The sequence below is a fragment of the Struthio camelus genome, chromosome 3 (assembly GCF_040807025.1).
Source record: "Struthio camelus isolate bStrCam1 chromosome 3, bStrCam1.hap1, whole genome shotgun sequence".
NCBI classification, from domain to species: Eukaryota; Metazoa; Chordata; class Aves; order Struthioniformes; family Struthionidae; genus Struthio; species Struthio camelus.
In genome coordinates this window covers 27,760,313-27,788,189 of record NC_090944.1, presented here as the reverse complement: position 1 = coordinate 27,788,189, position 27,877 = coordinate 27,760,313, and the positions used below count along the sequence as shown (strand labels likewise).

Sequence of the window (27,877 nt, the reverse complement as noted above, 5' to 3'; positions counted from 1 at the left end):
TTGATTATACTATCTTGATTATACTATTCTTGATAGATACTTCCAGTAAAACTATTTTTCATTCCTTATCTAATAAAGACATGTTGGTATATGATAGTAATTTAAGTAATTTACAGAACTGTTTGCCTGTTTTTTATGATTGCTGCTTATTTGTGGATCTGGAAAGTAACCTATGCTGTCTTAGTCCCTGTAGATAGGCATTACACCTTCCGTGTCATGAATTGTTCCAGCAAATGGGGAGAGAGATCACGGAGTGAAGATCTGTATAGGCAAGCAGTCTTCCTAAACACACAGTTTAACTTGGTACATAACCACTTTTTCTCTCTTGATAATTCCACATGGAGATCATTATTGTGTGTGTTTAAAAAAGTTGCTGGACTTAGAGATACAGACTTCCAGGCTTTAATGATTAGATTGAGAGACTTGTATTCTAAATGATGCATCTGATATAGAAAGTGAATAGAGGGTTTAATGTTTCCTGAACAGATGAGCATTTCTGTATTTTTCAAGAGCAGGTATCTCTGAAAAAGGTAATGGAGGCCACTTTAAGTGTTCTAGATTCTCTTTGTAGTGCTACACTAGTGGTACCAGTGATTTAGTAACAGGGAAATATGTAGGGAAGAATCCTCCTGCACAGTCTTGGAGTGAAAGTTGAGTGATCACTTTGATTACTTTCTCTGTTACAAAAGAACAGAAAATTCTAAAGGATGACCTAACTTTGTCTCATCGTCCAGAGAAAGCAGTGTATCTTCTGCTTGAAGAGATGCATTTTAAAGGGAATGCCAGAGATTCCCTTTTGCAAGAATGCAGGTTTGAGTAAAGAGGCACCTTATTCTTTTAAAATGGAAGATAATTGATCATTAGGATCTATCTGCTATAGGTTCTTCATGAACGTAGACTTCACTGAGACAGCAGATGGAGAGGACCAGTATTGGGGATTCCATTAATTTGTCATGAATCCTTTTTAGGTAGTTCTGGAACAGGCACACTCACTGAGTTAGCCCTTGAAAGCTTGTTAATGTGAGATGAGAAAAGACACCAGTGTTCTGTACTGGTTGAGAAGGTATTATCAACCTTAGGTCATTGACTTTTTTTCTAAAACACTAACCTTTTAAGGTGAAAGATTCAGATTGCTCACAGTTTGTTATTTTCTCCAGGAAAGGAGAATGAGAAGTGAATGTAATTACTCATTTATGTTAACCAGGAACTACAAACAACCTTAACTAACGGTTTGTAGCAGCTGACTATTACAACTCGTTCTTACGCTTCCTCGAAGAGGAACTGGACTGGCACTGGCAATTACGAAATTTACATCTGGGAGGTAACACAAAGGTAGATGAACTAAAATTTTTGGGAGACTGGCTTAGATTTAACAGATAGTCCAGTTTTACAGAACTGTAGACGTGGTGTGGATATCTTTTATCATCTTGCCCAGATAAAGAACAAAAAACTTATGAACTTTTGAAGAGCCTTTTCAGGTGAAGATACTGACTTCTCTGGTTTCTATCTTTGCTGTCATATTGCATAACTAGTATAGAGGTGACTCCACAGTTGCAGTAGGAGTTGAGACAGAGACTGGAGGGCTTACTGCCATAACCGATAGTTCAGACTGCCAATCCAAATTGGTATTTGAGCACCTTGAAATAAAATAAATTTAAAAAAAAAAGGAATCCAAATGAAGAAAAATATATAATCCGAGTGAAATAGGAATGGACCTACTGGAGGTTGTAGATTTTTTGGATCAGGCATGATTGTGCTTAGCCCTGTTTTGGGTAGGTCTTTCCAGAGGAGTCTTCAGGTCACAGATAGAATGTTGACAAATGGTTCTTCAAAGACTACTTGTTCTGGCTGTTGCTATTCCTATTGAGATTTTCTATTATTATATTTTTCTAAAAGACTTATGGTTATGAAATATTGATGAACTCAAATTCTAATTTATTATTACTTCCCTCTTGAAAGTTTTATGTGGGCAATTTTTTAATTTTTGCAGAGCAACACACTTTCACAAAAGTGTTATTTTTGTTTCTTGCATGATGTTGCGTTCCTTCTGTATTATGATTTGGCATGCTGTTTGCTTTCACAGTTATTGAAAATTCTTTGTGGCTGGCATATGTTTTATCTCCATAGCTTGATTACATTTTTAATTTGATATGTTCAGCTGTTTTGCTCAGCCTGCTAAACTTTTTATTTGTGAGGAGTAATTCTTGCTAGATCTGTAAATATCTTTCCTTTACAAAGTCGATTTTGATTTTCCAATACCCTTTTATTGATGTGGTAATTGATCCTATGGCAGATAATTCAGCCTCTAAATAACAAGTGTTCTAAATTTGTTAACTGCTTTCATTCATGGAAACAGATATGTTCAGGACAAACTATATATTCGTTTATTTATATATCTTTCCAGTCTTTCTTAAATGTAACTCAATGAGCAATTAATGGTACAATCACAATATCATATATTCTTCTGGTTCCAAAAATAGCTTCTTGAAGAATTAAGAGTTCCACAGAAAATATAAGTACAAATAACAGTAAACAGAGATAACTGTAATAAAAAAAGTGGACTGCATAATCATTACTTATTTGTAAGTACCTACTTGAGCTGAGTAACTATGAAGCACATTATGATTTACAGTGGTTACAGTTTGGTTTAAAACTGCCTATAAGATTATTTTATTCCTCTGTTTTTAGAACTAATACATAAATAATCTAATTTTTATTATAAGATGATATTTCTATCTGACTGCTTCAAGCATCAATTGCGTATATTTTGAAACTGCTGTATCTTTTATGAATCTATGAAATATATTCACCTAATTATTGAATATTGATAATTCAAGACTTGTGCTGCAACACTTTAGCCTTTTACTTGTACATAAAGATTGCAGATCTGGGCAAGGCTGGTGGTACACAAAAGCCACTATCATTTGGAGGCCTTTTCGGGAACTAAACCAAGTGACTTGATGATTCCATACTATTTAGCAGTGTCTAAATGCTTCATAAAAATACTTCACAGCAGTGTCTCAATAATTTACAAGAAGCTGTGATGAAAAAATTGAAATTGCTCTGATTTTTTCAAAATTTAACTCTATAATATAGCAAGTTCATCACATTGAAAAGTATTTTATTATCACTGCTTTGGAAAAATTATGCCGGCTGTTTTGGGGAGGACTTTTACTCAAAAAATAATGGTATTGTGAAAGAAATGAAGCAAATCTTGTACATCTGTTCATAATGATTTTATAACTTCATTAACTTTATAATATTTAGCCATAATTCACATTGTGGTTAGTTGGATTTTGGGTTGTCACTGAGGATAAAAATTCATTATTTTATATTGCAGAAAACTTGTATTTTGTTTTTAGGATTAAGAGCCTCAGACTTGCAAACAGATGATCTGAACATATTCTTGTTTCTGCTTTGGCTCCGAAAGAAATCAGGAAATACCAGCTAATGGGATTTTTTTGTTGCAAAAGAGTCAGCAAAGACATATTGATTTCAGGCTGACTAGCTACCTAACACCTTTCTGGTACAATTGATATATCCATTTCTTGACTTTGTAAACCAATCACTTAGTAGTTCCTTAAGTAGTACATTGCATTTTTAGGGAACAATATTTAATATAAAAGCTAAAGCATGCAAGTGCATCTAACAGTACTACATTTAAATATACTCCTTTGTTTTAGTTTAAATACTCCCTCCGTGCTGAAACTGCTCAGTGGATGGAAGGAAGGCCTTAACAGCATTATTAGATTTATTTAATAATAAGATGAAAAAAATAGAAATTCAATGTAATACTTTTCATTCAAAATCAACAAATTACACATTATTTGCCTTTTAGCTTATATGGTGAATCACGAGCATCTTCAAGAAGATCTAAAAAGAAAAAGGCAAGGGTAAGTTAAAACACGACTTTTTCATATACATTTTAAAAATGTCTTTAGGATATCTTTTGGTGGTATTTTATTTAATTGATATATTGTGAGATACTGCGATGTTATGGTACAAGCTGACAAGATAATATAATTCTAGTGTAATTTATGCTTGAATTCAGATTGTTTTGATTTCAATATTTACATTGTAAGTAAATTAAGTGTAGATAGTTATAAAGATGTATGTATACATTTTGAACCTGAAAGTATCTTAGCTAAGTATATTTTTAATATTATTTTTACATTGATCCTCATCCTCAAGTCCTTAAGTCCTTATTCTGCTTAGTCACCCTGTGTTGAATTTACTTTTTCTCTGAATTGTATGAGAAGAGTATGTGGTTTAGTATTCACTTGTAGAAGATGAAAAAAGATTTTATTAGAATGAAAATCCACATACCATAGTGTAAAATTAAAAAAAAAAAATAAAAAAAAACCCAAACTATTTTGTTTTTGGTTTCAGTTGTTCAGACTTTGAAAGTATGAATAACAGAGCTATTTCTATCTATCTATCGGTTTGACTGTTAAACACATCATAACTTTCGATTAGCTGACTGATTTTATCAAGATACAAATAATAATTTAAGAGATCATCTTATTAAATGTCTGCAAACTACCCACAATGCTACAAGTGCTTTATAATAATGAGTTAATTATAATAATTCTAAAAGTAATAGGAACTATTATGTGAAAATGTAAAGAAGTAGATGAGTAAATTCTTTGTAGTCAGAATGTAAGGGCCCAGCAAGTACTGGGCTTAAACTTCATTATGAAACATTTAGATGAACTTCTGGAGAGAGAAAAACTTTCTCATTGTAAGGATTGTTATTTTGTACAACCAAATACAAAGGAATTTGTGAAATAGCATCACCAGAGATTTTTATGAGTCAGATCTTATCTAAGCCATGCCTAGGATAGCTTATTCCTAAGCTATCCCTTAGGAATGATTTTGTTATGCTTGAACCTGCTTGGAGAAAGTGATAGAAGATTCTTTCCAGTCCTTCGTCCAGGATTTGTGACTCCTTGGTCATCCAGTTTGATCCATAGTGTGCACATGTAGATTTTTCACAGAAACAAAATCAAGCATCTCTTTTAGAAAGAGGTTTCACTGTCTTTAAAACTCCAAGCAGCAGACAGTACAGCATTGTTGCTAATAAGCTGTTCTAGTATTTAATTATACTCACCACTAGAAAATACTATCTTATTTCAAGGCAGCATTTCCCTCTTCAACTTTCATCCCCCTGGATTTTTTGTGCCTTTATCTGAAGCTTAAAAGCTCCCCTTACTGTCGATACCTCTCACATGAATAAGTAGCTAGTTTTAAGTATACGTGGACAGGTAAGTGTAAGTGAACTTTAGTAAGCTCAGTAGATTGATATCTGTGAATACACGCTTACATAAAGGCTATTTTCCAACCCCTGGATCATTTTAAAGATCTATGAACTTTCCTATTTCCATGCCATACCACAGCTGCGCAGAGAACACTAGTCATGACCTAACAAATGCTGTTCATGGAAGCATGATAACTTTCTTACTGCAGTTTTCAGCCTTCTTTATCACGCTGCGTCTTTTGCACTGAAAGTTTTTAATGTGGTGGCCAACTATAGTAACTTCCTCCTTACAGTTATTTCTTTCAAATCAAGAATATCTCTTTAGGTTTAGACAAAAATCTTTGTCCAGAGATATATTTAATCATATCTGGATATGTTAAAACATGCCTGCTGACATTTAAATTAGCTGCAATCATTGTGTAACAGTATCCTGCCCTCCTCATAGTTGCTATTAAAGTAATCTTTTACTTCCTCCAAACTTTATCATCAGAGATTGTATCAGGATTATATCTAGATTACAGATAAAAATATTGAATAAGGTTAAATCAAGAATCAGTCTGTCAACATTCAAGACACTTCAAAGTCAGGAAAAGTTCAAACATGGTCAGAAAACAGAACTAGGTACTATATTCTTGTTATGTGTCAAGTCATGTCACTGATATAAGCAGAAATATTATTCTTGAGGAATACTGGGCTGATGTCTATCCAGAATGCTTTTCAGAATCCTGCATCAAATTCCCCATCCACAACAAATAATAAACAGTACTCTGTTCTCAAAGTAGTTTTCATAAAGATTAGCATATGGAAATCAGAGGATTTTTAATTATAGATCCATCTGTCCAGTTGTTTCAAAGGCCACTCTTCTATCCTTTTAAGAGTTGGAAGATGGAGCAAAATCTTGATTACAGAATCTCAGCAGCTTCCGTCTCTCTTCAGTTGCTTTTAAATAGCTGTATGTTAAAACTATCCCACTTTCAAGCCTATTATTAACATTAGCTGTTTCTGACATTTGAAAAAGCATGGCATACATTTTAAAGACGGACGAGTATCCTATGTCCTATGTAAATTACCTGCAACTCTTCAGAATGGCTCTGAGAAAACTCCCCAACTAAGACATTGTAAGTAGAATTCCTGTGTGCAAGACAGAAGCATTAATTTTAATATGAAGTGCTTGGAGACTAACTTTCAATCATGAAAGTTGGCTATTCATGTATTTCATGTATTAACCCTCATGTTCTTCCTTCTGATAATACTTACAGAAGCACGCCGTTCTAGCAATAATCTTCTCATTGAATGATGCTATCCATGTGAATCTTCCCCTTTTTAATGCAAGTGTATATCTCTAAGCATCCATACATTTGAAAGAAAGAGTCTATGTTTATTATTGCTAACACAAAGTGACTACAGAAGAATCAGGTAACTTTTAATTTTATAGTCATTCACCTAAGTACCCAGCACAAGAAGATTTTGCGTTAACTCATAATTTTTGATAAAATGTCACATAATGTGAAGGAAGTACTTCACCATTTGCACATAGAAGAATCGTTACTTCTGGGCATATATTTTTGACCCTTGAAATTCTCTTCTTTTATATATTTAAAAGTACATTACTGTGTAAATTAAAGTAAAGCCAAAAGTAGACCTTTCTTTACTTCTGTCCCATTTTCACTAGAGAAACATGAAAGGATATTAACTAACGTTAAATATTACTTGATGATGAGCATTGCTGCTGTTTCAGAATTTCACAAAATGTAGAAATTAGCAGATTGGTTTTAAGGCTACTAAAGATAAACGATAATGTTTTGAGTAAAGGTAACAGGGGCTCCCATATCATGGTATGCGACAAAAAGCAAAGTTCAGAGTATATTTCTTCATTTTCTAACAGAAAAAAATCAGATAAAAACAATGTATTGAATATTCCTATCTAAGATCTGATTTCCAAAATGAAACATTATTTGATTCTAATCGAAAGCGGCAAAATAGAATTTTAATAATGTTGTAGCTGTGGCTCGTTAACTTTGGTACTCTATTTTCAGTTCATTGACAGTGTTCCAGAATAGGGAAAAGAGCATTCTGGATCTTAAATTTCGTGTTTGAGACTTCTTACCAAGTGATGAGTCGAATACCCCGATTATGAAGTTTCTAGAGTTCTGCTTTCCTTCTTTCCTACAGATATCCTGCGGTTTATAGAAAAGCAGCTCTTTTGAAGACTTTTGGCAAAAATTCAGATATTCAAACACTGACACCTTTTAGAAAGATTTAGACACTGACACTACTAAGCATGAGAGCAAATAAATTTTGGGGCCCATATGTTGGAATTAACCTTCAAAAACGGTTAGTTACATCGTTTGTTCATGAAAAGAGCTAGACTTGAGATGCTGCGTCTAAACGGTGGATACAGATGAACCATTGTGCGTCTTGATCACTTGGTTGTCCTCTAAACCATGTGTATGCAGTCCCCTTGCGTATAGAAATGAGGGCGCATGTACGTGTATATGTGGGTTTCATGTGTCTGGATTTTCTGCTGATAGGGAGCTGTGATACAGGCAGTGAGCAAATCTAGATGCAGCTTAGGAGCTGGGACATGCACCTTGGTCAGAGTTTTAGATGTAGCCAGAAAGCTGGTCATTTTCTGGCTGTAGCAGTGCCACTAAGGAGGATGCTACCTTCAGTGCGTTCCTGCTGCTCCTTTGTGGTCCTGAAAGAGGCTACCACCCTCTTAGCTTTGCTGGCTGGGTTTTTTTCATTCAGACTTGGCTGGATTGGCTTAGACAGTTTATATGATCAGGATTGCTTTTTTGGATTAAAATACCATCCACTAGAGCCAGTGCAGTTATCACTAAAAACGGACATGTGAACAGGCTTTCAGGCACCGCATAATGGGGCTCATAACAGCCGACACACCATGGCGTGTTGTGTAAGCCAGCTAGTAGAAAATGCTAATAAAAGGGGTATATCTGAAATTTTGTTACTTTCCTGGAGTTAGGTACTGATGTGAAACTTTGAAATAGGCATCTCTGGAAAACTGAAATTCACTATCTAATACTTCCTTCAGAGTCTAAGTGTCCATGTCATCTGCATATAAGGGATTGGACCACGTTCTTCTTTTACAAAGAGAGGGAAAGGGGTGCAGGTGGAAGAGAGAAGTAATTTTCATAAACAATTTAGCTCTCAGATGACTTATCTGAAAAATGGGAGACCTGAGTTCAGAACTTTTTCTTAACATGATGGGTTTAAAATCCACAGGTTATACTCCACTGTTTGGTGACTAGGCTATAGGGTATTTGAGGATGAGAACAGTCTTCACCTCACCTTGTTAGGGCTGGGTAATTGTGGAGGAAGATCAGTACCACTTACAGAAGAATTTTCCCCTAAATGTTTTCAATCAAAATTTGATTTGTATGTTGGCTTTAGCTCACAGATGTTATAGATTACAGATTAATATAATTGTGCATAAATATAAGTCATCCTCTAACTATTACTAAGCTACTGCCTTCATCGTTTCTTTTGATGGTAAGAGCTACATGCAGAGTGTCTGTCATGTAATAAAAGTTACATTTATTTTTATCACTATTATAATTTTACTGGCTCTTCTGCTGTTCCGGAATTAAGATGTCTGGGCCCCACTTACTATTTTATATGCTTTTATTCTATTCTCTCTTTTTTGTATCTTACCTAAATTTCACAAGTGTAATCTTTAAAATCTCTCTTCATGGGAACAATCATAGTATGGAAATAAAATATATTTTCATGAATAAAATTAGTTAATATATACCTTCAATTTTTTTTAATATTGAGCAGTTTTTATATTGTGCAGTTGACCTCTTCATTTTTTACTATCTTGTTTTCTGCTAGTAATGCAGCAGATACAGTATGTATGAAAATTCCAGACCCATTAGTTATAACACTAGAAATAACACTGCAGTGATGTTACACAAACTTTGGCTACTTGTAATCCACTGGGAATTTAAATCTAAATCTAAATCCTGGCCTCTTGTAACTCTTGAATTCCTAACAGGGAATCAGTCGAAGTCCAGTCACAGTGAAAAGAAGATGTAAGGATTCAGGATTGCTTGCATAATGAATACTGGAGAGCTATTGGGCAAAGGCCTGAAATAGTTCAAGAAGTAGATTAGAAGCCAGGGGGTTAATAACCCTCTGCTGTTGAGGGAAGAAGGGCCAAAATGAGAACTTGAGATCGTACTAACAATGATGTCCTCTTAAAGTAGGTCATTTGCAACGGAGTAGTATGAAGAACTACAAGTGTATTAGTTATGTAACCTTTAAGAGGAATGATGATGAGGAGTTAACGACTTGCCTTTGAAAATTATAGGAACTGTTAAGATCACATTATGATGCTGTAGTTTTGTCTACAGATCCCTTACAAATTTGTAACAAGTATTAAAATCATTTTAAAAAGTTTAAAGAAATCCATGCATTCTAGCTACGGTTGCTGATTTTACACTGTGACAAAAATATGGGAATATATGTAGAAGCGCTGAAGTTGCTCTTTGCCTTTTGCAAAGTCAAAATAACTTTTGAAGAAACTAAAGTAAAACAGATTATGAATATAATACATCTCATCACTGGTGATATTAATGCTGAATGCTTACAAGTGCAAACAGATTATTTTGGCATGGTTATCAATATATCAAAAAATATTTAGTCTCCATTTTGATATTCTCTATTTATGTTTTGCTAGTCAGAGAAGCCAAGGGTCAGAAAATCCTCCAGTATACCTCCAGGAAAACCAGTTAAAAATTTAGGAGTAGAAGATGAAAAAGTAAACTCAGATTTTCATGGCAAAAGCAAGAAGGCAAGTCCTAAAAGGACTTCAGATCCAGCACTTGCTAAAGGTAACACAGCAAAACATGTAGGCAATGACTTAAGGTGACATGAATCAGTTCTGAGAGGCTTAAGTGTTATGGCGTGTACTTAACTCAGTCTTTCCTGTCAGAGCTACTCCCCAGTTTACACAAATACCGAAGTAATTGTGGTGGCAGAGTGAGTAGAGCAGAACTGGGAATTCTTTTTAGGACAGTGTTGGCTGTAGTTTATTGAACATGTCTAAGAAGTAATGACTAGATATAGGGATAACATCTTCAGTTTAATCTAGAAACATTTTTCTATATGTGCTATATTGATGGGTCTCTATTTATACATCTCAGAAATAGTATATGCAGCCTCCTTCTTGTAGATGTACATTAATGCAAGAAATATACCTAGTATTGACAGTCTATGGCACAGCTCAACTTCAAATACCACAGGTATCAGATATTATTAGAAATCAAAGAACATAAGCTTGTTGTTCCGTAAATAGATTTAATAACAGTTTTGTCATTCTTAATCTTCCCAAATTTCCCTTTTTTTTTTGGAAGTACTTCTTTTGTTCCTTCCGTTTTTTTTCTTGTATCTTTAGAATGTTTGGAAATTTTACATATTTACAAGAGAATCTTAGGCATTGTACTGTGCAAGGGGGAGGGTCCTGCCTTCCAGATGAGCTTATGAACAGTGCTTAAATCCTGAAATTTTTTTCAGGTAAGGTTCAGTATATTCTTTAAAATCAACTCAGGTCGAGGTAATTCACAGAAAATATTTCACTCAGTTCTAAGACATTAAACCCACCTACTTTGTTATACGGCATTTTCAAGTGGTATTTCGTACTGTAAAATTAAAAGTTCAGTATAAAGAAAGACACTGAGTTTTATAAAAGGATTAGATGAGCATGCAGTTGTGAAATGAATGTGGAAGCATGTATTTGGAATTTCAAAGCCAAATTTTTCATTATGTTTCAGCATCAAGTATCTTTACAGCAGACAAACCAAGAGAAGAAGTTCAAGGAGCAGAAGAAGTACAAGATGACAAAAATGTGCAAGTAGAGATGCCTATTGATCAGGTAGAGTTAAGGCAAATTTTTTGCCCTCTGTAGCGTGATCACGAGTTAGCCAGAACCCTTGAGATGGAATTGCTTGCTCCTTTTGCTTGAAGTAACGGTGTCTAAAAATGCAAAGGCTTTCAGTCTTTAAAGGTATTTTTCTAGAACATGAGAAAAATAAGTTAGGCATTTTAAAATTACCTCACAACTTCATGGTAAAAAAAGATTAAATAAAAGGCTTAGGAAGTTTTCTCTTGATTATTGAGTCTTTGTCAGAGGGATTTATGACTTCACTCCTGCTTTCCTCACTGTCACAATTCTGGAATCAAAACATGAGCCTTCATCCATGAATTCGTACAACTTTTTGTTTAGTTCAAAACATTAGTGATGTCGTGGTAGAGAAAGAACAGGATGGTGCATACCAGAGTGCTGCTCAGAAGTGAGAGTGAGAGAACACCTGGGTTTTCCCGTGCCTTTTTTCCTGGAGGATGGGAGGGTAGTTTGCTTTAAGCAAATTATGCTCTGTTTTGTGCTGTGTGGATGTATGCATATACATTTTCTGTAGGCACTTAAACCATCTGACTAAAAGAAAGCTGAACTGATTCTGATCTGTCCAGGCAAATTGGAAATGAAACTAAATCAAGAACACGTATAGTTCCTCATAAAAAAACGGTAATAAACAGGTACATTTCATATGTATTATTCAGCAAGCCCATAGGAGAAGACTATGTATCAAAAATTTTCATTTCTTGTATTCTTAACTCATGATAATTCTGTTCGAATCTGTTTTAAATCATTAATTTGTTATATTCATTTATTGTGTTTAATTTAATTTAATTCAATATTTAAGTTAATTCATGAGGCTTTTACAGGCATATACATTTTCTTATCACTGTGATTTTATAATAGTTACAATAAATAAACTACTTTTTATAATTTTATAATACTTATTATATCCATAGTGTTTAAAAAATCCCAAAAGATAAAAAGCAAATACAAGAGTCTAATGTAGCTATCCTTAATGCCTAGTAGTCATTTTGATGCAGTCCAGCAGAGGAGAAACTACGACTAGGCAGATGCTAGTGTTCATAAACTTTTGTTTAATCCTAGGGATTGCTACTCTTCTTAGACAGCAATATGTATAAATTGTAGGAATACATATACGAAGCAGTATATGTAAACTTTATAAGTGTATAAACTGTTGCAGATGTAAGTGAGAAATAATCTGGATATTAATTTGGACATACACGTCATCCTGGTAGGAGAACACTGTGTTTTTGCTTTATTTGACATAAAATTTAAAACAAATTTGATTTCTAACAAAAAGATTTTTTTCCCTAAGCAGTTAGTCAATGAAGGTGATTTTAATATATATTTATCCAGTTCAACAGGTGCCTTTTGTATTTATCACACACAAAAAAAGGAAATACAGCTATTTTGTGTTCTAAATATTTCTTAACAATTATGTGCTTGATTCATACCCCAGCATATTAGTTAGAAATGGAGTAGCAGATATTCTAAAAATAGAGAAACAAAGAGAAAAATGTATTAGTCAGAGTCCTGTAATACTTCATTTTAGTGTTATTTTGGAAGAGATCAAGATAAAAGATAGCTTTTATGTTTACTTTTTGCATAAACATCTGATGAAAGGTGCTAGTGTCTTTCAGTTTTAGAAAGGGTGAACTATCACCCTCTCTGAAATCTCTCACTCAATTCATCTGTCAAGTCAAACTGCTTCTCACACTAAAATCCTTATTTTTGTGTTTTAAAGTGAATTTAAAGTGCCAGATTGACAGCACAGAAAAGTGTCGTCTGTTTATTCCTGGAATAGATCCTGCTCAGGGAGCAACATCTGCACTGAAGATCTTAGCAGAAAATGTATACAGGCTTTGGTGTTAAAATAGAATTTCTCCATAAAGTGCAAATCACAAATGGAAAAAGCACAGCAACATCTGGAAGATAGTTGTCTACTACTGATACAACTAACAGCACCATTTTATTATCTTTTTACAGTTGTTGATCTTCCTACGTCATTCTTTTTTGTATATGAAGCTGTCTTCAATCTGAATGATTACTTTTTACATTTGACAATCCATTCTGTAGGGTCAATTGGACGATGAGTTGCCATTTCTGTACGGCTAGTGTGCCACCATTTCATTTGCATACCGTCTTCACTACAGAAGTGATGCCTAAATAGCTGTAAGGTTAGATAGCAGTAGGCTACACTTGATAGCATAGTTGGAAAAGACATGATTGAGTACCAGGAAATAAGTTAGGAACCGTAAAGAAGAGGGAGGATAAAAAAGAAGGAAAGATAATATTCAATTATTCAAGAAGTCATGGGATAAAAAGGTACAGAAAATACAAGGAAAAGAAGTGATAAAGACCTAAGGGAAAGAGAACTGGAAATATTAAGAAAAATTTGGTGATGGGAACAAAAAAAAAAGAGAAAAAGTTAAAAAATAAGTGAACTATGAAGTAAAGAATATTGAGTATGAATAAGAGGGCACAACAAATATTTACATAAAAACACGTTCATTTTTGGAATATACTTGCCATACAAAATTATGATGTTCATTTTGCTTTTTATAAGGTAAACAACTATGGGGCTATATTAATATTTTTCCTTGCTTGGAGAATCAATATGCATTAGATCAATCTTCCAGAAGAGCTATTTTGCATTGCTTGAATGTTACTTCTTCACTTTAGAGGATACTGTCCTTGGAATGCATTTAGTTGGGTAGTTTCCACACATTTGTTTTATGCATCCAATAAGGTTCCCGTAATTATATATCAGTACTGCAACATTCCTCCCTAGCAAAGCCTTTCAGTTAATTTTTTCTTTTTTGCCTTTTACTCCATTTAACCTTTTTTTCCATGAATGGTTATGTGTAATCTCTTCTGGTAAAATCCAACATATATGCATTTGTCTTTGCCAAATGGAACTTTTATATTTCTTTAGATAAAATTTTATAACAATACTGAAAAGAAAATCAAACTTTCACCAGACTGCTGCTTTTTTTTCCTCTGGTTAGTACCAGTGGAGTCACAGTGATGGCATATTAAAAATACGAATTGATTGCAGCCCATCGTATTTAGTTTATGTGCCAGGAGAAGAGCAGAAAGGGACAAATTATTTTGTTAAAATACTAAAAAAAGAAAATATTTTGTCTGTGTCTTCATTGGTAAAGATGTTGTAAATCCAAGACAGTGTTTGTTTAAATTCCTGTAAAATTTAACAAGATGAAAATTAGATTCTAATGATTTACTTCTTTAAAATAAGTGTTTTCTCAGTAACTCTATAATAAGATAAATATTAGCCTTTTCAATTTAGCTAAATATTATAACGCTTTTAGAATTGTAATTGTGACACTTTCGTTTCCTGTGGTTGTTCTAATTCACTTTCTAACACTATCATTACTTTTGATTTGGCTAAATTATTTATGAGTCCTGAATTTCTTTGTGAATATGAAATTAGCATAATTCATTATTTCATTACTTTGAGCCAAATCCTTCAGCTCTTGCTTAAGCAAATATCTCGCTGAGGTGTGTAGTTACCCTTGAAGTAAAAAGAGTTTTGACTTGAGTAATGTCTTTAGATCAGACCTTTTGTTTCTTAATGTAAATGTAAATGCTTTTTTGTATATAGTTTGATTCATGAATTAAAGAAATAAATATTTAATTCTTTGTATTTTATCACTGAATATTAGTTAAAAGTAAGCAAACAAAATAAAGATGAAATTAATGATAAAAGTGAGAATGAAACTAATATAAGGGAAGTTTTAATGACTAGTATAGAAAGGCTGTAAATTATGAAGAGCTAAGTTCATTTTTATGTATGTAGATTCCAGCTGAGATTGTACAAGAGGAAGAAATTGCAGCACCTACCAGCAATACTATGAGTGAGGTTGGATTTCCTTATTTTTTTAAATGTGAAAGTGTACATATTTTAAATGTAAGGTAGATCTTTAAAGCAGAATGTAAAGCATTTTCATTTGATTCTGAACATGAAACCGATTCATCTAGCTTGATTTTTTTATTTGGTTCTGATGTGCCTGAAATCTCATTAAACTGTTTATCTCAGGACATCTGTATTATTAAAAGATGATAAAAGTCCTGTAGGATTCAGTAATCAGATTTCTGTCATTGTTACAGCAGTAACTCATGAAATTTCAGTATCGCTGAATCAATTTTAGCTGGAAGCTTGAACTCTCTTTGACTTAACATTTAGATACAAACATTAGCCCTTTTCCTTTTGGAGTCAAAATTTAAAGTGCAGTGCAGCCATACAGCTTTTCTTGTGAAAATCTATGAAAGCAATGGAAACAAGTCTATTTATATGTGTATTTGCCCAAATATATTTATTTTGGTTTTACCCTAATTAGGTACCTGTCTTTTAAAAACTTGGCTTAGATTTTTACTCATTCTTTAACAGTATTGCAAGAGAAAAGGCAACTTTTAAGATTCATGTGCTGAACGCTCTGGCAGGAATCCTAATTTCATTGAAATTAGTGGGATTTTTGTCATTGACTTAGTAGGGCTAATAAATTCGTCTTATATGTATGCTTTATGAGGTAGTGATTAATCTGGAAAGCATTGCTGCTGCATCAGAATCTCTCCATCACTGAACCACGTGCCTTTCTGTTACTTGCAATAAAAGGAATGCCTGTACTCTGGTTCTTAGTATATTTAATGAAATGAAAACAGAAGCAAATCTCATTTTAAAAGCAGAATTTGATTAATTATTGAAATATATATATGCTTGCCCCATAGCTCAGGCAAGGACCAAGGACAAGCGCCCTAGCTGACCAACAGCTCCCGAGTGAAGGGGAAGCCTGCAGCAAGGCTTCTGCCGGCTCTCTCCCACAACCCTTCTCACAGCAGCCTCATCGCCACTGCACGGCCACAATGCGCCAGTACTGGCCTTGAGCACACAGAGCCAAGTCCCCAGGAGGGGATGAGAGGTGGCAGAGCCTCTCGGTGCGCTCAGGGACCTAACGCTGACTTGATTTCCAGAGTGGGTGTTTTTAAAAGGCCAGATGACAATGTTGTGTTTTATGGGGGTTCTGAAGCCACTGCTCTGTCTGTCTTTGCTGAAGTTTGTACATATGATAGTTCCATGATAATTTTGTTCCTTGACTTCTTCATGATGCAACATTTCTTCTTGAGGAAATGCATAGATTGATGTTGAGACATTAACCAGTTGGCAAGGGATAGCACCACTTGATGCCAAGATAATAGCTAACACAATGATTTAAAAAAACTAGGGCAGGATTCACAGAGAAGAGTTTTGATCATTATTACAACATCTGCCTTTTAAGCATAACATTGCTTAGTCAAATTTCTAATCTCACTGTGGTCACTTAAACTTCCTGTAGAGTGCATGGGGGAGAGCAGGAGATATCAGAACGGGATCCACAATGCCTGAATGCCAGATGTGAGCCATCTGAACTGATAGGGCAAGATGTGTGGTATAAGCCCTAGGCTAAAGGACTTTGGACTGTGCACCTCTAGGTTGTAGGGAGGTACGATCTTGGATTTCACATCTATAAAGTCTTTGGTAGAATCGAGTGTGTTTGACAAGTAAGTCTTTTCTTATGAAAAAAAAATAAAACAGTTGTTGTTTTAACTGTATAGGTAGAGTTCTGTCCTGATGAACTGAAATTATTTTCAAGTTTTTCCCTTTGTTTGAATGGATTTAACACTATTATCTCAAGTTGCTGAGTCCAAAGAATTTGACCTTCTGTATTCGTGTTATATAAGCAGGGCGCACAGACATATATACACCCACATAGAAAAACATAAATAGCAAAAATTTGATACATCCATTCAGAACGTTAGGACCCTTGAGTGCTTCTGCATACGTTGTTACATTATTCACAGCAAAAGAGCTTTTATGTTTGCATGTTTCTGTATCTATAAGAAAAACTGTACAAATACTATAGAAATAATTAAATAATTAAAAATGTATGTGTAACTTGAAAGAATTTGCAATTGGAACAGTTGCATATGTGAAACCTAAATGTTATTTAGGTGTTTTCAGTGTGTGAATGTCTAAATGAAACCCACATTGAAAAGGCTGATAATGGGACTGCAGTTAAAAATTCAGTGAATTAACTGCTGTATACTTTTTGACATAGGTTGAAGAAGATGCCCTGACTTCTGAGGATACTCCGAAAAAGGTTTGCTTAAAAAAGAGTTAGCTACTGTTTCCTGAATGGAAGTGTCTTGAACTGCCTGCTATTTTACAGATATTTTTATCTGTACAAAGTGCAGCTTCAACTAGAAAGCAATAGTACAGAAAGTGGAACAATACTTTACTATCTGAATGTGTAAACCTGGACTATTGTTTTGAGCATATACTTAGTAAGTAATGGATATAGAATACAGTTATTTCTTACATTGTAGGCCATCTGTGGAGATAGTGACACATTCAGAATTTGCACAGCTCATGAAAGACTACAAAGAAGGCCTTTAACGAGGTTGTGAAAACTGCACATGGTAATAAACGTAATGTCATACTCATGAGCAGTAGTGTGCAGAACAGTAAGTGCATTTAGTTTTAACTCTGTATGTGAAAAACTGAACTATCATAGAATGTGATGTGACTAAAAATGAAAATTTTCCTCTGGAGAGAGTCAGTTTCTATTTTTTTATTATTATTTTCCAGTCAGGAATTGGGACATTTTAGATTCAAGCCTTTTTCTTGCTCTGTGAATTTTCCAATAATTTGACTTTCCTTTTTGATTCAGAACACAAACTAAATTCAAAAAGTTGAAATTAGTATTGGGACAAAAAAATCATTTCCTAATTAGCTCTAGCGATTAGAAAATAAAGTCTTGCTTTGTTAGAACTGCTGTATTTTAAAGTGAGTTTGAAAATATGATATCCTTTAGTTCTATGTTTATTGTCAGTAAGTGAATTCAGGGGTGCATTTTCTCATTTTACCTCATGTGAGGTAGATGATGTTGGCAGGAATAAGCCCTTAATGAGAGATTCTGTTGATTTATGAGCAATAATCAGACATGGGTAGTTTTTCATAGTTGTGCTGTCTTTGCTGTGCTAATTAAAATAAAGGTGCAATACTGGCTTATTTTTAGCAGAGAATCAGCAAGCATGACTCAGATATAATAGGAAAACAGATCTATTGAGTAAGACTATGGTAGGTCAGCTTTACTAGTCTATATTAGATCCCTTTTAATTGGTGTATTTTCCCTCGGCAGTTGTAAGTAAAAGTCAGATAAATTGACTTGCATTGCACCTTTATTTTGGAGATAGAGGATGTTTCTTTACTTTTTACTGCTGAGCACATACATAACTGTCTACATCCAGAGAGCGGGAAGGAATCCTCTACTAGAAAGATGTTAGGATAATTTTGCATTAGAGACAAGCAGAAAGTGTCGTGATAGCACCTGACTTAACTTTATTTTGAAATGTGCACAACCAGGTTCCATTTAAACACTTGACAAGTGATCAAATGAGCAAATTATTTAATTTCCTTGAATCAGGAAATTTTACTTTTTGAAAGAGGTATTTCTGAGTACCAATGATGATACTTCACATTGCATATACCATATCAAATTTGTTTTATAGACAGCTAATTAATGTAGTCCTATTTGAAATGTATTAACAAAAGTAATCTTGCTAATCTCTCATTTTCTAGGATATTTTAATGATTTTAGGTTAAACAGTTAGTATTGAATATTTACATAAGGTGTTAGCCTTTGAAAGTCCTATCTTGCTTTACTTATAAAAAGTGTATAAACTGAAAATGAATCATTTAGATGTTTCCTGTAATGTACTTTTTAAGGCTATGAAATGTATTAGAAAATCAGCATCTGTGATTGTCTCTCGTAGGAATTCTTTTACATAAACTCGGCCATTGCTTAGGAGAACTGGATAATTATCTATTGTGAAGAGACAACTTCATTATTAAATATAAGGATTCATTTGCTGAAAATTGGGCTATAAGATGGGGTAAAGAAAGACAAGTGGACCATAGACATGGATCATATAGGAATGTTTGTATTTCAAGATTAGTAATTTTTTAAACTATATGTCATAGCACATTAATGATCTTAGGCTGCAATCCAGGAAAGCACCTGTGTCCAGGACACAGCTTAAGTGTATCTTTGATTTAAAGTGTGTATTTAAGTTCTGCCTTCTATAGAAATAGGAGTAAAACTTCTTTACTCACATTGCACCATAAATGATTTTGTGTTGGAATAAAATAAATGTTTCCTCTCTAATCTAATGAAAAAATATGTATGTATAGCAAATTTCATTTAATTTGACACCAGTGCAAAGCTTCCATTTAAATGGGAAACTATATATAATAACTCCTTTGAGTTGTTCAGTATCTTTTAGAATTTTTATCTGTTTCAAATTTTAAAGAGTTCTTTTTCTTTTCGCTGTTAATCGTCTAATTAGTAGATGCCCACCAAGAGTCCAGGCAGCAATTCTGTCCTTTACTTTGTTGAAGCCATTGAAACTCAGTTGCTTCAGTGTTTCACTTGAATCATATCAATTGAAAGTCTCTGGACGAAAGTTAACATTTTTATCCATAGTTTTGTTTACAAAAAAAAAAAAAAAAAAAGGTTGTGATGTATTTGACAACCCAAGATAAAAGTAATAATTATAACAGATAAATTGTTATTTTTTTCCTCTTACAAAAATCCCCAGACTGAACGTTGAATAACTGCATTAGCAGTGTGTCCAATATATTCCCTTGATTAAGATGATGAGATAATGACTGGAAAACTCTGGAACAAGTAATTTTTGATATTCTCTATCAGATAGAGTAAGATCTACATAGACTCGGATGGATACACTCTCTATATATCTCTGTTTGAGAGATTAATATGTCTCAATCATTTTAGTTTGCTTCCGATGCTCTGAATTATCCTATTCCACCTCTGAGTGTCCACTGACTGCTTAAATAGATTAGGCTTCTTGTTTTGGCCCTCTTGAATTATACCTAAGTGAAATGCTTCAGGTAACAAAGAATAAACAGTGCAGCCTCTTATACAAATCTATCTATCCTTTAAATGCAAAAGATCTAGTAATTTGAAGTAAATGTGTTAAAAGTGTATTGAAATCAAGCCAAGCATGTTGTGCTAGTGAGAATTTAAATGAATAAATTCAGATTTGAAAAAGTGGTGGTGATTTCTGATAATCTGATTTGTTCATGTCCACCTTGACACATTTTAAGGGTGGCTGTTTCTTAGGAGATTGTTGCACAGACTGTTTTTCGAGAATTGGGCTATTTTGAGGAGTCTTGAATGGAACTCCTCAAAACTAAGATACCTAATGTTGGTGTTAACATTTTAAAATTGTGGCTCTTGTTGATCAGTACCTTCTAAAACTGGAAGGTGAGCAGATGAACTTTGTGAATCATACTTTCCTAAAAATCTTATTACTGATTCAGACAGATTTTTGATTTTTTATAGTCTGAAATTCATTTGTTTAAGTACCATTTACATTTTTTAAATCTATATGTTCTGAGTGTGAGTTCCAAAGGGAGGTGAACATAGGAAAAAATATTTTATGAACAGCTGTTTCTAGCTTCAGTATCATAGATTTTTTCTTGAATTTTTTATGCATCTATATCCATATATAGAGCCAGAACAGTATTTGTGAAATAAATGAGTGAAATAAATATGAGTGAAAATATGAGTGAATAAATAGGAGTAAATATGAGTGAAATAAAATGGTCCTAATCCACTTTGACTTACTTGCACTTAATTTCTAGGATTTCGTTTTTCTAAAAGGGACTTCAGGCACTGTATATAAAATACGAGAAAATTTTTGAGGTCTTTTGAAGTTCCATATCCTGTGGTATTAGTAACGATCAAATAAGGATTTATTTAAAGTTTTACTGAACTTTTATTACGTGCATGATAACTAGCAATTCATTCATATATAGATGCTTTTCCTATGTGGTTCTTTTTCATTGTATTAAGTTACGTTTTGAGATATGAAAATATTATATGCAAGAACTGTGTGTGGCTCAAGAAGTACTCATAAAACGTCTGTCTTAAGTATCTAGCTGATTTAAAGTTGATGAAAGCTGAGATACTACACCAGAAAACAGGACAGGCTAGTTATTCAAAGGGTCAGCGTTCACAGATGTCAGAGTGAAAGTATAGTAACGTATCCTTCGTGTACTGATTTAGGCTGGGTGCATGTGCAGATTAAATTAATCAGTTATGTAATTGAACTGAGTTATCCTAGATATTCTGCCTCAGAGTGATGCTTAGCAGGTGGTGGTTTGTTAATCATACTTTCATGGATACAGGTTACATTCTATTCTTCAGATTCAGCACACCGACCGTGGGCTGCTCATTAACTTCTATCTGAAAGTGTTTCCTGACAGTTAAGCAATACAGCCAGAAGGCCAAATGTTAGCAAGTGGTATGGTATGTGCAATGAATGAAGCAGAAAAATTTGCAGAGGTGCAAATAAAAAACTGGAGGCAAATTACTTCACTGGAATTGAACATGGAAAAGACATAGTCCAGCTTCTTGCCAGTGTATTTTTATAGTGTTTTATCCATAACAATTTTTTTTTTTTTTTTTTGCTTGATAGTGCTTATAGTATTTCCTTGGACTATTTTTGGGGCTTAGCTTACAAACTTGAAGCTTTTAATTATATACAGCCTTCCATAGTTCCAATCCCTGCTCAACTATATCTCTCACTATTGCTGTAAATAATTCTTCCTTGTCCTGTGGGCCAAGATCTTTCTTTGAAAACATTGGAAATTCTCACTGATTTTAGTGGGAAGTATGTTTATAAACAAAAAAGTTGGAATTTACCTGTTTGAACATACATTAGTAAATGATTTTAGACAGCTAGCATGACTATATGTTTTTATATGTCTTTATATGTCTTTATATGTGTAAATGCATTATTATGCAAGTGCAATATATGATGTAAAGTATCTCTGTATGTTTGTTCTTTCAATCATTGTTCATAAATCATTTTTTACAGTCTTGAAATCATTTGATTTCTCTAGACCTTACAAAAAGTGAAATCCTGGTAACTTCCATTTCAGGAAGAGAAGAAAATATGGGACATGAAAAATTTGATCGACTTGATTCGCAGAAAGCCTGATAATTCAAAAGGTATGCTAGCCATGCAACTATTGCTGAATTTTAAATAGCTCATATATCAACAAGTTTACAAAAGAAAATAGTGCATTACAATTCTATGTCACCTAGAGTTAGAATTGCAGATTTTCAGGCTGTCTTTTAGATCTCTAGTTTAAGTTGAATATAGCAAAGCATAAAGATTAAAAATCTTCAGTCTATGGATTTGAAATTTTATCTGCAGTCTTTCATACATGTGTATCTTGAAGAAGTTATTGAGGGAATGAACATGAATTGAATGAATAGTCACTTCATTTCCCTCCTCACTCACAGCGACGAATTCCTCATGGAGTTTGTTAGCCATTGTTAATAGAATTTTGCAATTCTTGTATAGTTGTTAAGTTGAAAGTGGCTGTTTTGTAACTTTGGATTACCAGATTGATCCAGAGAGCATCCTTAATAGTTCTGATAAAAGAAAATTATGTTCCTCAGCACTCTCAGCATGTATGAATTTGATTCAAATATTTTTCCACTGAGTGTGGTTATTGGTGATGTGTTAGAGCTTACACAAAATAATTGTAATAATACTCAGTTTGTCAGCTGATTTTCATAAATGCTTACTATAGGATCTGTCCAAGAAACCTCAGAGTCATCTTTAATTAAAAAATTCAAATGTATCAAGCATAACTGAATAGTCTGACCCACTGTTTTGGTGGGCTGATATACTGCTGTATACTGACAGATTGATTTAGATTGAGAATGAGCAACCTTTGGACCTTTTCTTTTGATTTGTTGGGAATTCCCATAACCTCATCTAAATTTTTAAAACCTTGCAACTAACTGCTGAACAGCTAATGATCTATTTTGGGTGAGCCTGAACTTTCTAATGTTTTGAAATACAAACTGCTATTTAGTCCAAGGGCCTCATGTTCTGTCTGTTTCTAAATTGTGAGGATTTCACAGAGTTTTCAGTATCTCTGTTCTATTAATTATCACCCTATTTACATCACTCATTGTTTCTTATTCTTACTTAATACATATTTTGTGATTTGTTAGTGCTTTAGCTTCATTTGTTTCCTCATCCAGCTCTGAGGCTGCATCTGTAAAGCTAAATAAAACAAACCAAGTACTTTTCTCTGGTCCTGAGGGAAAGTGTCATGGCCTAGGCTGACATACAGCTATACCATCTTTTCCTTTTCCAAGCTTTTTGGCCTCATCCACACTGCCAACTGAAGGAGTCTCTGGCTTGTACTGTGTTTTAAATCGTGCCTGGATATAGTTTGGGAGAGTGTTAGTTGGCATGGGCTGAGACTGTGACAAAGAACTTGTTAACAAGTAAATGCCGTGGACAGTTGCAGGCTAGTGCTTGAGCTTGTGACATGGTCCTGTTTAGTGTATTAGTGTAATTCACAGAGTCATAAAGTAATTTAGGTGGGAAGGGATCTCTGGAGGTCAGCTCTCAAAGCAGGTCTAACTTGATGAGGTGCTCAGGACCTTGTTTAGTTGAGTTTGTAATATCTCTAAAGATGGAGATTTCACAACCCCTCTGGGCAACCTGCTCCAGTGTTTGAACACCCTCCTGATGAAAATATTTCCCTTAATACAAAATCAGAATTTCTCATGTTGCAGCTTGTGTTCACTGCCTCTTGTCCTTTCACTGTGCGCCTTTGAGAACTGTCTTGCTCCATCTTTTCTATGTCCTCTTATAAGATTTTAGACAGATCTCACCGTAGCCTTCTCTCTGTAAGGCTGGACAAACCTAATTCTTGCAGCCTTTCCTTCTGTATCTTTTTCTCCTGTGTCCTAATCATCATGGTGGCTTTTCACTGGACTTGCACTAGTATGTCCGTGTCTTTCCTGTACTGGGAAGCTCAAAACCATATACAGTACTCCAGATGCAGTCTCATAAGTTCTATATCATGAGGAAGAATCACTTCCTTTGACTTGCTGGCTACTGTCTTACTAAAGCAGCCCAGGTTGCTGTTGGCCTTTTTGGCCACCACTGCACATCACTGCTTCATATTCAAATTCTTGTCCACCCGGACCACCAGGTCCTCTTCTGCAAAGCTGCTTCCTGCGCAGTTGACTCCTAGTCTGCATTGTTGCATGGGGTTATTCCATCCGAGATCCAGGACATTGCATTTCCCTTTTCTGAACTTCATAAGATTCCTGTCATGCCGTTTCTGTAATCTGTCAGTTCTGTGCTGTCCTCTGGATAGCAGCCCTTCTCTGCAGCATATCAGTCACTTTCCCTTATTTGATATCATCTGAAAACTTACTGAGAGTGCGCTTCATTCCATTGTTAAAGTTGTTAGTAAAGACATTCAACAGTGTTGGCCCCAGAATTAATCTCTGATGGCCGCTAGCAGTTTCAAGCTGCCGATTGGACTGTTTGCAGCTGACCTCTGAGCATGACAGCCCAGAAAATTTTCCACACGCTATATTTATTATACATTTACCCAGTCCATATCTCACCAGTTTGGCTATAAGGATGCTGTGGAATATGATGTTTAATGCATTGTTAAAATGAAAATAAGCCTCATTTACTCCTCTGCCCGTATCCATACAGCCAGATCTCATTGTAGAAGGCAGCTTGTTGGTCAGGTATGATTTACCATTGATAATTTATACTGGCTGTTTCCAGTCACTTTCTTATCCTTCATGTTTTTGGAAATAGCCTTCAGGAGGATTTGCTGCCTAACTATCCAAGGGACTGAGGCTGAGCCTGTAGTTCCCTGTGCTCCGCTACTTGCCCTTCCTGAAGTATGGGTCTAGCTTGAGACTCTGATTCAGGCTGTTACATATTAATGCAATTAGCCAAAGTTATAACATTGTAATTTTAATTATTTTCATATAAGGAAGTAACACAATGGGTGGTATAACTTAGTTGCTGATTACGTGGTACAGGAAAAAGAAGAACACAGAGTGTTCTGGATTTTCCTTCTTTAGTTTATACTTCCTTTCATACAGAAAGATGTAGTTCCATACTTTCAGTGTTTTAAGTTCTGGTGTAAAAGTAGTTTTTGTGGATGTCTGCTCTGATATATGGAACAGATTTTATGCAATTCTAGTAACAACAATAAAATTTTGGAAAAAGTTTAGAATTTTGTATATGAGTAGTACTGCCACATATTTACATATAATCATAGTAAATATGGACAGACTAGCTGTGCTCTTCTTTCCCCTTACATTACAGATAAGCATTTTTGAGAATGTGAGCCATGTTATCTCAGTTTTAAGTTGCACTTAGCAGGTGGATAATTCAAAGAGGAAAGTACTGAGGATTTTAAAATCACCAGCTCTGTGATGTCTGTTCTGGAAAGGGTTTAATAGCGTTATCTCTTTGATGGTATATCTGCATTAGAAGCACTTCTTACTATAGCAAGGCTTATACTGGCAGAAGAGTATTTTTTTAGATAGTTTGTATAGATTTCACAAATGAAGTAATTTGAAATAGTAAAGAGTATTTTGCTGGTTCAATACATTTACCCTAGGACTTCTGTTAATGTAAAAAAGTAACTGAAAGTCAGATTTGCACATCATTTTACAAACGGAAAAAGGCATTATGTAGCCCACAGTGAAAAATACAATTTGTTTTGAAACAAATTGTGACTCAGATGACTCAAATGTGACTTTCAGATTTAGTATTGGTTATCTTCCTAATTGCTGATGATGATTTAGGTAATTCAAATAGGTACTTGGATGCAACAGATATTGCAAAAATAGATACATGATCGGTGAAAGAATTGAATAAATTGACATTTTGATTGACTTTTTAGGTATTTGAAAAGTTTGAATTGTCTCTGTTGCTATTTAGATCCTGTCTAACTTGATAGCCACTTCCATTATGCAGAAACAGCCCACTTGAAGTGAAATACATTCTTCCTTTTTTTCCCCTTTGCTCCTTGTTACATGCCTGAAACGTACTGTACTCACGTACTTTTCATGTTGCTCCTTTCTAGATAGTATAAGACAGATTAATATCATGAACATACCTGTTTTATGGTGCAGTTTAGCTCTAAAGTGTGCTGGATGCAGAGGTGGAGATGCTGTTATTTTTTTCTGAGAGGCTTTGTTACGCAGAGAAATGAAAAGGAGACTGGAAACCTGGGACTGCTGAATAATCCCAAATCTATCATTAAATAATTGTATAACTTTTTATGAGACACACTTCATGAAGTGTTAATACTCAGAGCATAGATTTTATCTTTAGGAGCTATTACTAAGATGGAATCAAACCCAGTCTCTGCTACTTCAGTGGTCACAGTGCTTCTCATGCTTTTTGTTCTCTTTTTCAAACACAAAAATTGCTAGCAAAAGATTTAATGTTGTCCAGGCAATTTTAATTTTTGGATGAAATTTCCCACTTATTTCCAAAGCAGAAACCATATTTCTGCTCTGCACATCTTAAGAATTTATGAAAAGAGATAAGCTTCTCAAGGGATCAGTTCAGCCTGTATTTAAAAAAGGCATCCGCGACAGAGGAAAAAACCTCTGGAGTTCCCATCTCTCTCCTTTGTGTGTACAGAGAAAGCTGGACCAACTAGTTTAGGCTAAATATTAGAAGGCTCACTGTAGCTGACGGTGTCACTCCTCCATAATTTCTGAAGGGTTAAGCCAAGAAAGAATTTGGGTATGGAACAACAGTTATTTTGTTGAGCATTTTGCTCATTTGGTTTATAATCTAGCAGTGCTCCCTAACTCAGTTTCAGGATTATGTTGTGATAGTTATATACAGTAGCACATATTAAGCACACTGGTTATTAATTATTCCAAATTTACATTCTCTATAGATCCTGAGTACACTATCTTTAACTGCAGGATGTGACTTAATGCTCTTTCCACTGGGTGGGATCCAGTTCTGTTACTCTAACCAGTATTATTGGTATTTCAGACCCTCATTTAATAGTGCAAAGCATGTGCTTGACTATTTATGGTAGTAGAATTGAAATAAATATATTTTAAATGAATTCCTGAATCGTAGCCGGATTTATATAGCCTTCCAAGTACCTTCTGCCACGTCATATCTTAGTAGTATCTGACTTTTAATACTTTGTGCGCATTCTTTGTAATTCATACTGTAGCACTGGGCACTGCTTGTTTCTTTTTTCCTAATGTATAAACTTAGAATGTAATTTTGATCTTTTATTGCTATAAATGCTTTATTAGGAAACAATGCTGGATATGGAATTGGTTATTAACGGTATTGCATTTTTATCAATATAATGCATTTTTGCAGTAAAAAAAAAGTGTTTTGTTATCTGTCTATCTGAAGTGTATGATCCAGTGTTACACTCGATTTGATTACACCAGGTGTAGTAAGTACACAGGCATTGTATGCAGGTGCATGTATTAAAAGACAACACTTCTTCCAAATCTGTTCTGTAGTTGTTTTTATGATAGAGACGTTTAGATTGGGTATCATGTATCATTTTTATACTGGAGACAACGGCTTGTTACATTTAACAATTATTATGAAATGCATTGATTTGTAAACCCTAGAGTCTATGAGTTGCTTTTTTCCCTCAAAAATGAAAACTCTATTTTAATTTTGGGGGTAACTTGTTAATTTTTTACCTAGCTTATCTCTTCTGTGCGATTTTTCCAGCCTTAAGCTGAATTTTAGCTATATTAGCTGTTTAGTGTGAGAGGAACCTG

General features: G+C 34.4%; 1 protein-coding gene across 1 annotated transcript in view; it reads left to right on the top strand.

The window, feature by feature from the left end:
• Positions 1-27,877, top strand: part of DCDC2C (doublecortin domain containing 2C) — a 55,015-nt gene that overhangs the window by 22,993 nt on the left and 4,145 nt on the right. The window contains exons 6-11 of the mRNA XM_068936408.1: positions 3,839-3,893; positions 9,960-10,113; positions 11,053-11,153; positions 14,977-15,039; positions 17,273-17,314; positions 22,186-22,255. Of these exons, the coding sequence (XP_068792509.1) occupies positions 3,839-3,893; positions 9,960-10,113; positions 11,053-11,153; positions 14,977-15,039; positions 17,273-17,314; positions 22,186-22,255 (485 nt within the window). The remainder of the gene's footprint in view (positions 1-3,838; positions 3,894-9,959; positions 10,114-11,052; positions 11,154-14,976; positions 15,040-17,272; positions 17,315-22,185; positions 22,256-27,877) is intronic.